This window comes from Brassica napus, chromosome A6 (assembly GCF_020379485.1).
Source record: "Brassica napus cultivar Da-Ae chromosome A6, Da-Ae, whole genome shotgun sequence".
NCBI classification, from domain to species: Eukaryota; Viridiplantae; Streptophyta; class Magnoliopsida; order Brassicales; family Brassicaceae; genus Brassica; species Brassica napus.
Window position 1 is genome coordinate 10,568,809 of NC_063439.1, and position 17,794 is coordinate 10,586,602.

The window sequence follows — 17,794 nt, forward strand, 5'->3', positions numbered from 1 at the left end:
GCCCACAAAAAGAAGAGGTGCTCGAAGTCCCAGTCGACGAATCGGATCCAAGTAAAGTGCTACGAGTAGGCGCTTATCTATCGGACGAGATGCAGCGCGATATCACGGATTTCCTGAAGCAAAACTTGTCTACCTTTGCTTGGTCGATGACTGACATGCAGGGAATCGACCCGTCCATCACGACTCACGAGTTAAACATAGACCCAAATATCAAGCCCATTCGACAGAAGAGACGAAAGTTGGGTCCCGAAAGATCCAAAGCAGTTGTTGAGGAAGTCGAACGCTTATTAAGCGCGGGCTCGATAGCAGAAGTTCGTTACCCGGAATGGCTCGCTAACCCGGTGGTTGTCAAGAAGAAAAACGGCAAGTGGCGCATGTGCGTCGATTTTACCGACCTCAACAAGGCTTGCTCAAAAGACAGCTACCCGCTTCCGAACATCGACAGGCTTGTCGAATCAACTGCCGGCAATGAAATGCTCACGTTTATGGACGCTTTCTCGGGATACAACCAGATCATGATGCATCCTGATGATCGAGAGAAGACGTCGTTCATAACTGATCGAGGAACTTACTGCTACAAAGTAATGCCCTTCGGGCTGAAGAACGCCGGTGCGACGTACCAGCGACTTGTCAATCGCATGTTCGCTAAACAGCTCGGTACAACGATGGAAGTCTACATTGATGACATGCTCGTCAAATCAGTCCGAGCAGACGACCACCTGGCACATTTACGGGAGTGTTTCGACATCCTAAATGCGTACAAGATAAAGCTAAACCCGGCCAAATGCACCTTCGGCGTATCGTCCGGAGAATTCCTCGGCTACATAGTGACGCAGCGAGGAATCGAAGCAAACCCGAAGCAAATATCAGCCGTCCTCGATCTACCCAGTCCGAGAAATTGCCGAGAAGTCCTGCGACTAACAGGCCGAATCGCAGCACTTAATCGTTTCATCTCTCGGTCTACCGATAAATGTCTCCCCTTCTACGATCTCCTCCGAGGAAACAAAAAATTCATTTGGGACGATAAATGTGAGGAGGCTTTTAATCAGCTCAAACATTACCTGACGACGCCCCCTATCCTGGCAAAGCCAGACATAGGCGACGTTTTATCTCTCTACATTGCGGTCTCATCCGCCGCAGTCAGCAGCGTGCTAATCAAGGAGGACCGAGGAGAACAACGACCCGTTTTCTACATGAGCAGAAGGATGACCGGACCAGAAACCCGGTACCCGACACTTGAAAAGATGGCCCTGGCCGTCGTCGAATCAGCGAGGAAACTCCGCCCATATTTTCAGTCACATTCGGTAGAAGTCCTCACCGACCAGCCGCTCAGAACTGTCTTGCAAAACACGAGCAGAGCTGGCCGTCTTACCAAGTGGGCGATCGAACTCGGAGAGCTCGACATCACTTACAAGTGTAGAACTGCCGCTAAGGCCCAAGTCCTCGCCGATTTCCTCGTGGAGTTATCTCCGGAACTCGCTCAGGATTTGGAAACTTCGGATTCAACATGGATCCTGCATGTCGACGGTTCCTCGACAAACAAAGGCTCTGGAGCAGGGGTTCAGCTTCAATCCCCATCGGGAGAACTCATTCGACAGTCGTTCAGTTTCGGTTTCCCAGCATCAAACAACGAAGCGGAGTATGAGTCACTCATCGCCGGCCTTCGCCTCGCCAAAGCAGTCAAGGCTAAGCGGCTCAGTGCATACTGCGACTCACAGCTCGTCGCCAGTCAGTTCAGCGGTGATTACGATGCGCGCAACGATAGAATGAACGCTTACCTCCGAGTCGTACAAGCATTAGCTAAAGAGTTCGAATTCTTCGAGCTCACAAAGGTTCCCCGCGGAGAAAATGTATGTGCGGATGCGTTAGCAGCACTCGGAAGCAAGCTACGCGATCAAGTCAAAAGGACTATTCCAATCCACCGAATCGAGAAACCAAGTATCGACATCTCAACGGAATCAGCTAACTTCGTCACCACAGAATCCGAAACAACGCCCTTATCTGAGACCAACGACGACTCCGAGATGACAGACCAAGATCAGCTGATACCAGACTGGAGGACTGAATTCATCCAATATCTCACCGTGGGCACGCTTCCAACTGATAAATGGGCCGCAAGACGATTAAAGAGACGCAGCGCGCACTACGTCGTCATGGAAGAAGAACTTCACCGGGTAACAGCTAACAAGGTCCTCCTCAAATGCATTTTTGCCGAGCAAACTCAGTTAGTAATGGCAGAAACTCACAAAGGAGCAGGTGGAAACCACTCTGGAGGTCGGTCACTAGCCCTGAAAATTCGGAACTTAGGATTTTTCTGGCCAACTATGAATACCGACTGCGAAGCATATGCCCGGCGATGCGACAAATGCCAACGACACGCTCCGAGTATCCATAGCCCAACCGAGCTACTACGAACTTCCGCAGCCCCTTACCCATTTATGCGATGGGGGATGGATATCATCGGACTAATGCCGAATTCTCGCCAACGTCGCTTCGTGCTGGTATTGACCGACTACTTCACCAAATGGATCGAAGCAGAAGCCTTCGCGCAGGTTACAGAGAAGGAAGTTCGCGGCTTTGTCTGGAAGAGCATCATCTGTCGCCACGGCCTACCATACGAGATCGTGACAGATAACGGATCACAGTTTATGGCCGGAAATTTTAAAGATTTCTGCAACAAGTGGAACATCCGACTAAGCCCTTCGACGCCAAGATATCCTCAAGGAAACGGACAAGCAGAATCCTCGAACAAGATCATCATCGACGGAATCAAGAAGCGCCTTGATCTCAAAAAGGGACATTGGGCCGACGAACTCGACGGCGTGCTCTGGTCGCACCGGACAACCCCCCGAGGAGCAACAAAATCTACCTCCTTCTCACTCGCTTACGGGATGGAGGCGATGGCTCCGGCCGAGGTCAATGTAACAAGTCTCCGCCGGTCCAAGATGCCTCAGCACGTTGAGCTTAACCAAGAGATGTTGCTAGATGCCCTCGATGGGATAGAGGAGAAGCGCGACCAAGCCTTGCTTCGGATCCAGAATTACCAAAACCAAATCGAGAGCTACTACAACAAGAAGGTCCGCTCGCGTCCCCTCGAGCTCGGCGATCTGGTTATGCGAAAAGTCTTCGAGAACACCAAAGAACCCAACGCTGGAAAACTCGGCGCGAATTGGGAAGGACCGTATAAGATCACTCGAGTCGTCAAACCAGGAGTATACCGACTCGAGACTTCCCGCGGAGAAGCAGTCCCACGAGCTTGGAACTCCATGCATCTTCGTCGTTTTTACTCGTAAAATGAGTAACTTTTCAGAGCGAGTAAAATGATCTACATCACCTTTTTACTCACAAAAAAAAAAAAAAAAAACCGAGTAGATGCACCTTACGGTCACTTCTACTCGTCCAAGTAAATGACTACCAAGTCACTTTTACTTGGACCAAAACGAACTACGAAAGGCTTGATCCTCCTCGGAGGTACGTAGGCATCCCCTCTACGGGGTCCAGCCCCAACCTAACAAAAATACATCTCGTCTCACTCTCTCGAGTAAAATGACGAGAGTAAAAGTCCCATCAAATGATGCTAGCCCCTTAATTCGAAAGCGGCGCACGAGCACTCATCCCATTTAGTCGAAGATATCCTGATCAGATATCAAACGAAGGGAAAAACAGAGTCCCGCGTCACCGATGCTCAGGGCATTGACCGACTCACGAGCGAAATTTCTGGATCTTATTGCAAATCGAAGAATAATGAGTTGGCCGACCAAATTTCTCTCGATTACTGCGAAGCATCCGGACACCTTTTCCTCGGAAACTCGTTAAAATTCCTTGCCTTGTTTTTCTTTGTTAATCAATTACAGACAAGGTTAGCAGGAACGACTTAACGAAAAACGGATTACGATTCAAAGCAAACAAACACTTGATAAAAGCCTTAAGGAAAAGAAATATCCCGAGTATCGAACAACAAGACCCATACGGGCCAATGATACATAAAAATTCAAAGGCTTCAAACGAGCCGAGACCGAGGTAAAACGCAAGGAGTAAAGGAGTCTTCTAAAAAGTAAAAGGGAGAAAGAAGTTACAACAAACAACAGAGATTATTAATCGACCACAGGAGGATCCTTGTCGCCACTGCCGTCACCTTCTCCGGGACCCGAGACGCGGCCGAACTTTGTTGGAATTGAGTCAGTCACATTTGCAGCTGGCGTCTCCGTTGGAAGCTCGTCTTCCTTCCCCGGGTCTTCCGACGAGGAAGCGGACGAGCTGGCATTCTTCGATGCCTTCGCGGAGGAATCGGTCAGCACGATGGTAGGCACTGCCCCGTCCTTCTGAATAACCGCTCCCACTGATGTTCGCTCTGCCGGATCGACGCCTTGGTCGGTGTGCTGATTGGAAGATACGGCCGTCTGAGCGGGCTTCTCCGTCGGATCTACAGAGCGGGGATCTCGGTCGGCGAGAGGAGTACGAAGAGCAATAGCAGCCTCTGAATCGATCAAACCAATGTTCGATCCAAACGGATCGAGCTGACGCCAAATCTCTTCGATCAGGAACCGAGACTCCAACACTAACGGGGAGAGGCGAAGGTCCTCTGCTGGAATTTCCTTTACTTCCAAGCGTTCTGCTTCCTCTTCATAATGCCTCTCTTGCCCAGCGAAGAAATCGATGGTTTCCTGCGGGATTTCGACACCCGAGGCTTTAATCTGCTCGAGGCATTTCCTTGTTCCAAAGGCTTGGCTGTAGAGGCATCTAGCATCGTCGTACTTGTCTCTTTGGTCCTCACGAAGGGAAATCTTGTGGAAGCGCTTCTCAGCCTTAGCAATCATGGCGATCAGCACGCGAATTCTCTCGTGCGTAACCTCATACCTACGAGATTTCCGAAGCCTGGTCATTTCCTCGGAATGCCTAAGTGATTCCGCGGCCATCCTTCTCTCTAGGTCAACATTTTCCTTCCGCTGCTTGTCCACCACAACTTCAAGGTTGTTCATCGCCTCCTTACACATCTGCAGCTCAGCCGCGTCAGATGTTCGCGTCTCGTCAAACGCTTTCCTGAGAGATCTCTCCCGAGCAATGGCTTCAGTCTTTTCCCGCGAAGACACCCGAAGAGCCTCCTCCGCTTTCTTCTTGGCTTCTTCGCTCTCACGGATCTGCTCTCTAGCCCGCCTGAGGGCTGCGTCATACTTCCCGACCAGAACATTCCAGTCGCCGTGACTCTGATCAAAACACAAAAAGACTTAGCCAAAATAATTTAAGGTTCAGAAAAGAAGGAAACGAGCAACCACTTACCTTTACCGACGAGCAAGAGGCGTGCTCATACTCGTCTTTGAAGATGAGGTCCCCCACTGAAGGAAGCTGATCGGGACCGCCTTTGACTAACCGTAGCAAGCGAGCACAATCCTCCGGGTAACAGGCCAGCGGGAGCTCTCGGTTGAACTCGAACTTGAACCCATCCTCCGGGGTTTCCTTGGGACGGCCGGACACACGAGTCTCAGAACCTTCCGTGATATGAGCCGAAGAGTCGCCCCTCAGAGGGACTTGCTGTCTTTCAGAGGCTGGCAACTCCCTCGGAACCTCCGAGATGCCCTGACCGCCCACCGAGGCTCCGCGATTCTGCTGAGGGCCCTCTCGTCTCCTCCGACGCAAAGCTATGGTCTCATTTTCATCATCATCCGAGGTCCCAACCTCGGGAGTAGCATCAGGGACCAAAACCTGGAGTTCCTCCTCGCAAACCGAGGATGGTCGGGGCACGGAGAAATCTTGCTTCTTCGTTTTTTTCTTCCTAGGAACGTCTTCCGCAGGCGGTTCCACGGCCTTCCTCTTCTTACCACCCTTCTTAGAGGGGTTATCCGGATCGGTTTGATCCATCTCATTGGACTCCTTCCGAGTCTCCTTGCTTTTCTTCTTCTTCGAGTTCTTTCCCTGAGAAGAACCGCCAGTAGGCGCCCGCTCAGCGGTAACGGGGGCAGCGTCCGTAATCCCGACCCCCGCGGAGTCGTCAGTACCCTTTTTGGCACCTATCTTCCCCGCCGTAATAAGGCTTAGATCAGGCAGTTGCTTCATTGTTCGGGCCCGATTGATCTCCTTTTGCTCGGCTCGTGTGAAAAGGGACAACCGCTTCAAAGTCGATCGATTGATGTGAGGAAGCGAATCCGAGATCCAATGCTCTGCAAAAGAGAATCCTTAATAAGATATTATTCGCTTGATAGGAAACATAAAAGGGAAATGAGAACTTACGACTCGCAATCCGTTCTACAGATCTTTGAATTCTCTCCCGAGTAAAATCCTCCCAGTGATCTTGCTTCTGCAACGCAACAATCCGAGCACTCTCCTTCCAATCCTCGGGGTACGTAGCGAGATTCAGATGACCAACTACAAAAAAAAAAAGAGATACGCGTTAGACGAGCACACGCTACAATCGTCACATAAGACAGTGTGCAGTACCCATCTCTGCATTCCAGAGAACGCGATAACCAGACTTCGGAGGCTCTTCGAACGCTGATCTGTTCGACTTCACATAGAAGTACGAACGCTGCCAATCTGAGGTTTTGGTCGGATACCCCGTGACCACGTTATAGTTTGGGCGCATCCTCGTCGAGACGAGCCCATCGTCGGAAATTGAAACTGAAGTCAACTCTTCAAACGACCTCACACTCATCGATGTCCCTGCCTCAGCCGCAATCACCGATAAAACGACCATCAACCGGAGAGAACCGTTCATCAACTGGCTTAAAGCGACCCCTCTGCGGAACGCGTAAGCCGTGACAATTCGGGGAATTGGGAACCACAACTTCGTGTCGTTCCGGAAATATGACTCGTAAATGCATTGATACCCCTTCGGGGACGACCAAGGCCTCTGATCCCGCTTTGGAATGATGAACGAGACCCCGTGTGCATTGAGATCTCGGAGGATAGCCTCCACCGACTCCACGGTGGACTTCGTCCTCTCGACGTTGGACCAATCTTGTCCATCGACGACCGAAGGTCGAATTCTCCAAACCTCCAGTGGGCTCTCCTCGGCGAAGATGTTCCCGGGGTAGTAGCTGATCGGAACAATCGAGGTGTCGACCGCTTCTTGACCGTCGTCGTCACCCCGGAACTGTTCTCTTGCTTCCGAGACCAAAAGACGCTGCGCTAAGTCCATATTCCCCGTATCCATCATTGCTCCGTGATGGATACTGTCAGGATTCTCAGCAGAATCCCGAGAAGATACCGCCCCCTTTCCTTTTTGTTCTCGCGTCAAACGATGCGACGACATCTCGGATAATCGCAGATCTAAAAACAGAGATAAAGAGAGAGAAGGAGCGTAGAGAGAGAAGGAGCGTAGAGAGAGAAAGTACCTTTAGCGCTGCGGAGAAAAATGAAAAGAAGTGGAGAGGGGTGCGCTATTTATAGGGAGAGATAAGCGCAGGGATCAAGGCGTCATCATTACGCCTAATAAGGCCTAAGTGGGCCTAAACCCAATTAGGCGCGTGATCGACGATGCGTCGATCCGTCTTCTCGACCCGTAAGCGTTTATCTCACGATCGCAACGCGTGATAAACAGATGCGCCAATCCATTCCCTCGGTTGAGAAGCGTTGATTAAACGGATTGACTCCTCAACGATCAGTCACTTGCTCGGATTGAACCTTTTGTTCTCCGAACTAAAGACACCAAATTCATCGAAGATCGATTGCTCGACCATCAATGAACTGGGGGGGGGGACTTACTGTTGGGGATGGATTTAACCCATCCACAAAGCCCATCGAACAAAGGGCCCAATCCAGCAGATCGAGTCAACCTCGGCTCGGAAGCCGATTCTCGGGGTATCGGCTTAGCCAGGAAATGCTGTTAGTCGAAGCGGAGAGCAAACGAAGCGGGACCAATCGACTAAGCGGCTCAGAGCGAGCACCTCCTAATCAGGCCCGAAGGGCCGACAAGGCCCAATCGGTAAAAGGAGATTAGGTTAAGGTAATCGAACAGAGTATAAAAGGAGAGGAAAGCAAAGGAGAAAGGCATCGACACTTAGCTACACAAACTTAGCAGCGAGATTAGGGTTTATCATCCGTACAATCATCTCTCTGCTATTTGTACTTTTCCGGTTTAAGCTCTCACGAGCTCCGGCTTGCTTTTACTTTCTCCACCTTTGTAACATCATCTCGAAATCTAATAAACGCCTCTGTTCGACCCATTTCTAGTATTGTTTACTTCACCCGAGACCAAACTCACCTTAAACAAGATCGATCATTCCGGATTGAAAGAAGGGGTCATTCACATTTCACATGATTCCCATTAAATCATAATAGTACATTTCTTCGAGGAATATATATGAGAACATTCCTAAGATTTTGCTGCGCAGCGTTACTCATCTAGATACTGATGTATTTATAGCTTTAAGATTTCGGTTACGTTGGTGGCGTAATTCTTTTTTTATTTGATTTGATTAGTACAATATGGAACATGGTATGGATAGTTCACATCCTTAAAAGCATATATTATATACCCAGTCTGGAGGGAGAGGAATAATAGAAGACATGACTCGTCAGCACTTCCGCCGGGCCAGATGATCAAAATGGTCGATAGACAGGTTCGCAATCAATGCCTCATCGTTGTTTCAAATAGATTTATAAAATATGATGGTGTCCTTCAGTCTGGACTTAACACAAGGTCCTTAACAAAAGTGAAAAAAAAAAAATCAAAAATGCCAAATTAATGCAGAAGCGCTATCAAAACTGGGCTTTTGAGTATTGGTAAGAAGCCCTATCGTGGCGCTTTCTCATTGGACCGGCCATCAATGCTGTCTCTCTCCTTCGTCGCGAGAAACCAAAGCGCTCTCATTCTCGACTTCTCCGTCTACTCTCTTCGTGATCTCGTCGTCCCTGTCTACTCTCTTGGTGATCTCGTCGTCTCTGTCTCGAATCTCGTCGTCTCTCTCTCGAGTCTCGTCGTCTCTGTCTCGAATCTCGTCGTCTATCTCTCCAGTCTCGTCGTCTCTCTCTCGAACCTCGTCGTCTCTCACTCGAACCTCTTCGTCTCTGTCTCGGTGATCTCGTCGTCTCTCTGTCGACTCATTCTCGACTTCTCCGTCTTCTCTCTCGGTGATCTCGTCTTCTCTCTCGCGAGTCTCGTCGTGTCTCTCTCGAACCTCGTACCTCGTCGTCTCTGTCTCGACTTCTCCTTATTGGTAAGAAATCATCCGTTTTTTTTAATCTTTATGTTGCTGCTGTCTCGAATTTGGTTTATCTCACATTATCTGTTCGTGATCCTCTGTTTTGTCTTCTTCCTCCAGAAGTTATGATGAAGGTCAGAAGATAGAAGCTTCAAGAGAAAGCATCACTGAGGGAAGGATGAAACTCAGACAAGATTGGAGATGAAGAAGAAGCAAGATAAGTTCGAACATTCCTTGTCTTTAGTCAAATAAATTTTTAAAACTGATGTCGATAGTGATTGTTTTATAATATTGAGGCCACATTATCTGTTAGATTACTAGTACATTGTTTGTGGAAATGGATATGCTTAAGTTTGCCTCTGTTTTGTATAAGGTAGCGATGGTGGGATTGATTTTTAGGTTTCTGTTTTAGTTTTCGTTTATCTCATTACAGAGACTACGTTTTTAATTATACTTTGTTTGTTGGTTGTGTGAGGGTTGAGGATGTCTGTGGAAGAAAGGCAACGGAATGGTGCTTAACATGATCAAATCAAAGCTTTTGTCTTCATCTTCACAGTTGAGATAAGGTAAATTATATTTTCTGTCTAAGTAGAATATCTTTAAATGGTTGTTAGAAATTGATTGTGTGCTTTCGTAAGTGGTTGGAAATTGAATGGTCTTAAGTTTTGAAGTGATTGACCTGTTGTTTGCGGGGTTGTTCATTGTGTGCTTTAGTAAGTGGTTGGGAAGATTAAATGGTCTTTAGTTTTAGTTTAGGTGTATATTTACTTGCCATTAAAACTTCAACAACTAAATCTATTTCCATCTATTTCCAACGTTAGCACCTATAAATCATCCTCGAAATCTATTAAGTTTTCCAAAACCAATTCCTTCTCCAAATCTATTTCCATATATTTTCCTTCTCCAAAGCTCTCATGGATCCTTATACTCAAAATTGTAGCTTTCAAAACCTGTTAAACAGTCAAAACCCTTATCAGTCCGTCCCTCGTGAGCCAACTGTAGAAGTCTCTGCGTCGGATGCCTCTATGCTCGGTTCACCATGGAACGAAGATGTAGACGATGATGTAGAGATCTTGTCTGACCGTAAAGAGAGACGAAAATGGACACTCACAGAAGATGTGGTGCTGATAAGCGCTTGGTTGAACACCTCCAAGGACCCAGTGGTTGGAAATGAGCAGAAAGCAGTTGCGTTTTGGAAACGAATTGCGGCTTATTTTGCCGCGAGTCCAAAGCTGGATGGCTTGCAATAGAGAGAGCCATCACACTGTAAAGCGAGGTGGGGGAAGATTAATGAGGGCGTGTGTAAATTTGTTGGGTGTTATGAGGCTGCAACGAAGCAGAGATCGAGTGGACAGAACGAGAATGACGTTTTGAAGTTGGCTCACATGATTTTCTTCAATGATCACAAGGTGAAGTTCAACCTAGAGCATGCATGGTTAGAGCTTCGCCATGATCAGAAATGGCGTGGAGCGACTTGTACCAAGGATAAAGTTCAAGCAAAAAGAAGGAAGTTGGATGCCAGTCACCAACTTCAATGGCTGGACAGGATGAACCAATGGCTCGGCCAGAAGGTGTTAAAGCAGCAAAGGCAAAAGGAAAGAACCCAGGGAGCAAGCAAGCGACTTCGGAAGCGGAACAGAAGGAGAAGATAGAGTTTCAAAGCTTTTGGGAGATCAGGCAGAGCGATTTTGCTTTGAAGGCAACTCTTAACAAGCAAAAATTGCTTGAGGGCCTAATTAACAAGTCGGAGCCACTAACTGAACTCGAAATTGAATTCAAAAATAAGCTTCTTCGCGAAATGTTAGGTTGAGCCTTAAGTTGCAAGTCTGTATGTGGTTTCTGTCTTAAGTTGCAAGTCTGTTTGTGTCGAGTCTTTAGTTCGAGTCTGTATGCTTTGAGTTCGAGTCTGTATGCTTTGAATTCATTCGAGTCTGTATGCTTTGGATGTTTATGGTTAATGGATGTTTATGTTAATGGTTCTGCTTTTGATGTCTTTGTACTTCGAATCTTTGAGACTTGTTAATGGCAACTTAATGCTTCTGTGTTGTTTTGTATAATTGATGGTTTTGTTAGTTGGGACTCACCACGTTTTGCTTGTGTATATTGCAGGTGGAGTGAAGAATGAAGCCAAGACGTTAACAACTCGTGACACAAGGATCCAAGACCAAAGACATGTGACACAAAAAGCAAAGTTGTGTGTTGCCTGTGACCCAATAAGCCAAGACCGAAGACATGTGACACAAAAAGCCAAGTTGTGTTTTGAAAATTTTACTCTATAAGTTGCGTGTCTCTTCTCTTTGTTCAAACATATATTTTCTCTCTTCTCGTCTGTTGAAACATATGTTTTTATCTTATCATTTCACCAAATCCAAAATCTTTATTATATTGTATTTCTCTTATCATTTCACCAATCCAAAATCTTTATTTTTCTCTTGACGTTTCTAATTCAAGATTACATTTCTAAATGGATGCTTCTTCCTCTAATAATTTTGACGACTTTATGGATGAAAAGTTCGATCAAATCTTCGATCAACAATTTGATAATCTCCTCACTCGGGCTGAAAATCGTCAAGAAACATCAAGATCAAAAAAAAAACGAGCTTACAGTGAAAGACAACGCGAACAAGGACACTTACAGTTATGGAACGACTACTTTAGTGAGGATGCAACATATCCTTCTCACATGTTTCGACGCCGTTTTAGAATGAACAAGTCGTTGTTCATGCGAATCATTGATCGACTCTCCGCTGAAATCCCATACTTTCAACAGAGAAGAGATGCTACTGGAAGGTTAGGTCTCTCTCCGTTACAAAAGGCAACGGCAGCAATTCGTATGATGGCATATGGTTGCCCAGCTGATGCGGTCGACGAACACCTCCGACTTGGTGAGACTACCGCGCTTTTATGCTTAGAACATTTTGTTCAAGGAATCATAAATTTATTTGGAGCTGAGTATCTAAGAACCCCCACTCCAGAAGATCTTCAACGACTACTCGATATTGGAGAGATACGCGGATTTCCCGGGATGATAGGAAGCATTGATTGTATGCACTGGGAGTGGAAGAATTGTCCGACCGCATGGAAAGGACAATATACACATGGATCCGGAAAGCCAACAATTGTTCTTGAGGCTGTAGCTTCACAAGACCTCTGGATATGGCACGCGTTTTTCGGCCCTCCAGGTACATTAAACGATATCAATGTTCTTGAACGATCACCCGTTTTTGATGATATATTACAAGGTTGAGCTCCGAAAGTTAACTATACTGTCAACGGACACGAGTACCGTTTGGCTTACTATCTCACAGATGGTATTTATCCAAAATGGGCTACGTTTGTCCAATCTATTCCACTTCCGCAAGGTCCAAAAGCATCTTTATTCGCTACATATCAAGAAGCTGTACGTAAAGATGTCGAGCGAGCTTTTGGGGTCTTGCAAGCTCGGTTTGCCTTAGTCAAAAATCCAGCTCTTTTATGGGATAAAATAAAAATTGGAAAGATAATGAGAGCTTGTATCATCCTACATAATATGATCGTCGAAGACGAACGAGATGGGTACACCCAGTTTGATGTTTCGATTTTCGAAACATCAGATTCAAACCGAAGTTCAGAAGTGGATCTCTCGTTTTCTACAGATATGCCTTCAAATCTCGGCAATATGATGAGCATTCGGAATCAAGTTCGTGATCGAACAATACATCAACGATTGAAAGCGGATTTGGTTGAGCATATATGGCAAAAATTTGGAACAAATTAAGATTTCAGCTAATCTGTTTTTTCTCGTCTACGGTTTATATTTGTATGTTTAATATGCTTTTATGTCATTTTTAATGAAAATTTTATGTATCAATTTCTTTCATATCATTCAACTTAAAAAAAATAAAAATAAATTTAAGTACCCCAATGTGGTCCTACCAATTGAGGATGGAAAAATAAAATAGATTAATAGAGGTACTTAACCTTTCAAATCACTCCATTATATATTAATTTAATTTTAAGTATCTATTAGGGATCCTAATGGATGGAGGTGGTCTTAGGAGCCATCATCTTAATTCACTTATACGGTTTTACCTATGTTTCCTTTTTCTCATTGTGAGACGTGTCGCAGAACGCATATGGTATGTGGCGTCCGCGAACGGGTTACACGTGAGCATAACCTCAAAAACAAAACACACACCGATCGTTAAAAAGAAGAAGATAATAAGGCAAAAACATATTTTGGAAAAGGCACAGTTTGATTGATAAAAATGATGACAATGTTGCCTCATCTATTGTTATTATGATGTCAAATACGTACAGAGATCTACATTTTCCGGCTTTACTCGTCGGAGGTTCTTTCGCCGCCGTCGCAATATGTCTCTCCCTTTTCCTTATCCTCCAGCACCTCCGTTACTACACCAATCCCTCTGTCCGTACATACAAACATCCTTCCTTTTATATATATTTTCCGACTTATAAGTTTCATTCTCCGTATACATCTGCGTGACAGATGCTTACGTATCTTCTTATAGAAAATTATCGGTTGTCTTTTGAGTATTGATGAATTTGAGAATAAATCATTTGCAGGAGCAAAAATGGATTGTTCCTGTTTTGTTTATGGTTCCAGTTTATGCTACTGAATCGGTAAGTGATCTCCTTTCTTTCTACCCTTTCAGGTGTTTCTAGTTTTCAGTTTAATTGAAGCCGTTTGTTTTGTGGTTTAGATAATTTCCTTGTCCAATCCAAAACTCTCACTGCCTTGTGACATATTGAGAAACTGCTATGAGGCTTTCGCTTTATATTCCTTTGGAAGTTACTTGGTCGCTTGTCTAGGTGACACAACCCTTTCTGCTCTCCCTCTCTCTCTCTCTCTCTTGTGTGTGAATTCAGAACTATATTAAAAGCTTAAACCAAACTATCCAATATGTATATGCTCAGGTGGTGAAAGAAGAGTTGTTGAATTACTGGAAGATGAATCAAGAGAACCATTACTAGAAGGAGAAGAGAATAAGAGTAAGAAGAAGACAAAGAAGACGCAGAAGCAGAGGAATCCATTATGGAAGTTCTTGTGTGAACCATATGTCTTGGGTCCTGAGCTCTTTGTCATAGAGAAGTTCGGTCTTGTCCAATATGTAAGTTGCCTTCTACATCATTTCAGTTGTTTCTTCTTTCTTTTTTTGTAATATTTTTATTTTGTTTTCAGATGATCCTCAAAACCTTGTGTGCATTCTTGGCATTTTTGTTGGAGCTTCTCGGTGTTTATGGTGATGGTGAATTCAAATGGTATTACGGGTATGCCAGGAAACACATCATGTGTCTGTTTTTCATCAGATGGAGAAGAAAAAACGAGTGATGAATCTTTTTGATTTTTTTTTTTAAATGTTAGATATCCATACATAGAGGTGGTGCTAAACTTCAGCCAGATGTGGGCTCTCTTCTGCCTAGTCCAGTTCTACAACGTGACTCACGAACGCCTTAAAGAAATCAAACCCTTGGCCAAGTTCATCAGCTTCAAGGCCATCGTCTTTGCCACTTGGTGGCAAGGCTTCGGCATCGCCTTGCTTTGCTACTACGGCGTGCTTCCAAAAGAAGGAAGGTTCCAGAACGCATTACAAGATTTTCTCATATGCATCGAGATGGCCATAGCAGCGGTGGCGCATATCTTTGTATTCCCAGTTGAGCCTTACCACTACATCCCGGTCTCAGAGTGCGGTAAAATCACGAGGACGAAGACGACGGAGGCTAAGCTAGACGAAGGTGGCGGTGTTGTAGAGAAGAAGGAGACTCATGTTGAAGCATCGGGGACAAGCATTAAGGAGAGTGTACAGGATATAGTTATGGACGGTGGTCAGCATGTTGTGAAGGATGTGGTTCTGACGATAAACCAAGCGATGGGACCGGTTGAGAAGGGTGTGACGAAGATACAGGAGAAGCTTTTGGATTCGGATGGTAAAGAAAAAGAAGAAGCAGAAGTGACCGTTGAGACTTCTGTGGAGAAAAAAGATCAATGAAGTCGGCTCATCCTTCGACCTGTGATGAAAATTTCGGACTCTAGTGGTTTTGTTGAAACTGAAACATCTGCTGATGGAAATGTGAGAGATATAATGTGTATAACGAGTTTACAGTGAATAAGTCTTTTTGACTATACACGCCAATGTTGAGAGATTGTAGTTTTAACTAACGAACTGTTTCTGGAGAAGGCTTCCACAGAATGATAGATCAAATCTCTCTTCTGGAGGGTCTCCAATGCAGTCGAAAACCGCGTCTGCGTTCACAAAATCTTCATCCGCAGTGTATCTGCAAATCCCCATATATGAAGAGTACTCATTTTATTTTCTGATTGATTATGAACTTACGAATCATCAGGTTATGATAAGATGTGTTAGTGAAACTACTCACCCACTCTTTGTAACTATACAAGTCATACCCGCAGCTTTTGCAGCTGCTAGCCCTATAGCGCTATCTTCAACCACAACACATCTGCACATACAAATAGAGCCACACTCTTCAGAAGACCTTTTTCTATAAAAATATCTACTCATTCTCCTGTAAATAACTATAGAAACACACTTACTTTGAGGGATCAACTCCAAGGGTTTCAGCTGCTAAGTTGTATATGGCCTGTTAAAAATATATCTTTAGCTAAGATGAAGCAAAAGATGTCCTGTTGTAATGAAAAGGTGTGTTGAGGAACGTTAAGATGGGAAGCGAGTAAATCACCGGATCAGGCTTTTTCTTGGGGACAACGTCTCCAGCGAATATCTTGATATTCTCTGCTCGTTCTGGTCCAAGCAAGCATGAAACGATAGCCGAAACCTGAGAGATCACGTCTCCATAAGATTAATATATAAATTTCTTCGAAGCTAAAGGAATATCTGAGAACATTCTTGTGGGAATAACACAGCTGCCTATCCATTTATATGACTAATATGGCCATGGAAACTAAAGTAGTAGAACCTGAGTGATCATACCGCCTTCTCATTTGAAGTGCTGCACACGGCAACTTTTACTCCATTCGTTAATGCTTGATCAACCAACCTACAATGTTCCAACATGAGAATATGCTTAGATAAACAAAGAAATAGTCGAAACCTACAAGAGATGATGTTTCAGTAAAGAAACCACAACGTGTATATGATTCCTAGAGATAACTAGCCTTAACCAACATTAAATAGCATCAGGAGAATCCATCAAATAATGTTCTAAATGTCCTAATTAGTTTTGTTTATAATCAAATCCCAAGAAGGCTATATATATAAGAATTGATTCTAACTAACTTGGCAACACCGGGTCGAAGAGGAAGCAGCTTTTTCTCGATGAGAACCATGAAGAGCTCAGTCTTCTGCTTGTGAAGCCCAGCTATGAACGCTTTCCTCTCTGCCTCATCCTTGGGAGCTTTCTCTGGCCAACCTACCTTGTTAAAATACGCTGTCATTCTACAAAAAAAAAAAACACAAAGCCATCTCAATGAAAAATAATATTAATTTCATTCAGACAAGACTAAACTGAAACTTCATTAACATCGAGTTTTGGTAATAAATACCTTTCTTTCCCGCCACCGATTTTCAGCAGCTCGCCGTATAAATCGACATCCCATGTAACACCCAAATCTCTCTGCGAGATTACAAAACTCAAAAAGATTGCAGCCTTAAGCCCAATAAAAAGTTAAAGGGGGAGAAAAGAGTGACCTCCTTGAAAGTGTCGTTGAAGGAGATCCTGTGACCGTCCTTCTCCGTATCAACAAGCACGCCATCGCAATCGAAGAGAAGAGCTGAGGGAAGAGTCGCCGGAGAAGATGAAGCAGAGCATTTGATTCCTCCGGAGCGAGATCCTCTGTGTGTTATCATCGGGTTTGATCTCAAGCACTTACCCATGAACCGCGACCTCGAAGCCTTTGCCGACAAAGGTGTCGCGTTAAACGCACGCGCTGCATTGGGGATGAATGACGCCGCTGATAGCTTTGACTGAATTGAAGAAGGTGAAGACAGAGAGAGTTTCACAGTCGCCATTGTTTGTTTGATGATTCTCTATCTCTCTATCTCTTTTGCCAAGTAAAATAACGGTCGGGGATTTCTTCAACTTATCCGGTCTTTGTGCTAACGACCACAAGTAATAACCACCCGGTTCGGGTTGTTGGATCAGGATACATACACTTGTACTAAAAAACCGGGTCGGATTGCTTTTGGTGACTTGTACAAATTTAATCTTGGGACATTATCTCAATGACAAGGCCAATCAAACTCTACCCATCGTGTGATAAAGGAATAAACGTTTTTTACAAAATTTTCACTTTTCAGTGTGAAAGATTCATAAGAATGTAAGACAGTAAGAGCATGGCCATTGGAATTATATCAAGAGTGTTTTACAAAAAAACTTCAAAGAAAATTAAAAATATCTCAAAGTATTTCATTTAAATACTTCAAAATGTAGTTCTCATCACTTAAGATATATAATTAATGAAATAATAAATTTTCTTTATTTATGAAATATTTTGGTGAGATATTTCTCTTGTTCATGATATGAATGTTGATCATGCAATCGCAAATAAGCCTAGTACCTTTAGGAAAAACGATCAGATGAAACTTAGTTATGTGAAGAATTACTAACATGTGAAGATCATTTTAGAGAATATATTTAAAGTTGGGGTGGACATCGTAATAACTTCATTCAAGAACATA

The 17,794-nt window shown here is 44.6% G+C and overlaps 3 protein-coding genes across 3 annotated transcripts; 2 read left to right on the forward strand and 1 right to left on the reverse strand.

The window, feature by feature from the left end:
- The first annotated feature begins 9,158 nt into the window (after positions 1-9,158).
- On the forward strand, positions 9,159-13,165 carry LOC111216059. The gene is made up of 2 exons (XM_022720342.2): positions 9,159-9,703; positions 11,247-13,165. The coding sequence occupies exon 2, from the start codon at positions 11,602-11,604 to the stop codon at positions 12,382-12,384; it is 783 nt and encodes a 260-aa protein (XP_022576063.2). The 5' UTR covers positions 9,159-9,703; positions 11,247-11,601; the 3' UTR covers positions 12,385-13,165.
- A 117-nt stretch (positions 13,166-13,282) lies between these two features.
- Positions 13,283-15,271, forward strand: LOC125610296 (protein LAZ1 homolog 2-like). The gene is made up of 6 exons (XM_048782628.1): positions 13,283-13,545; positions 13,704-13,760; positions 13,841-13,949; positions 14,055-14,248; positions 14,320-14,408; positions 14,503-15,271. The coding sequence occupies exons 1-6, from the start codon at positions 13,417-13,419 to the stop codon at positions 15,125-15,127; spliced, it is 1,203 nt and encodes a 400-aa protein (XP_048638585.1). The 5' UTR covers positions 13,283-13,416; the 3' UTR covers positions 15,128-15,271.
- Positions 15,199-17,262, reverse strand: LOC106428942 (CBBY-like protein). The gene is made up of 8 exons (XM_013869687.3): positions 16,805-17,262; positions 16,660-16,730; positions 16,394-16,552; positions 16,088-16,154; positions 15,837-15,932; positions 15,691-15,737; positions 15,516-15,596; positions 15,199-15,413 (listed from the first exon to the last, which is right to left on the reverse strand). Exons 1-8 carry the CDS (start codon positions 17,123-17,125, stop codon positions 15,290-15,292), a joined length of 966 nt encoding a protein of 321 aa, XP_013725141.1. The 5' UTR covers positions 17,126-17,262; the 3' UTR covers positions 15,199-15,289.
- Positions 17,263-17,794: the final 532 nt, after the last annotated feature.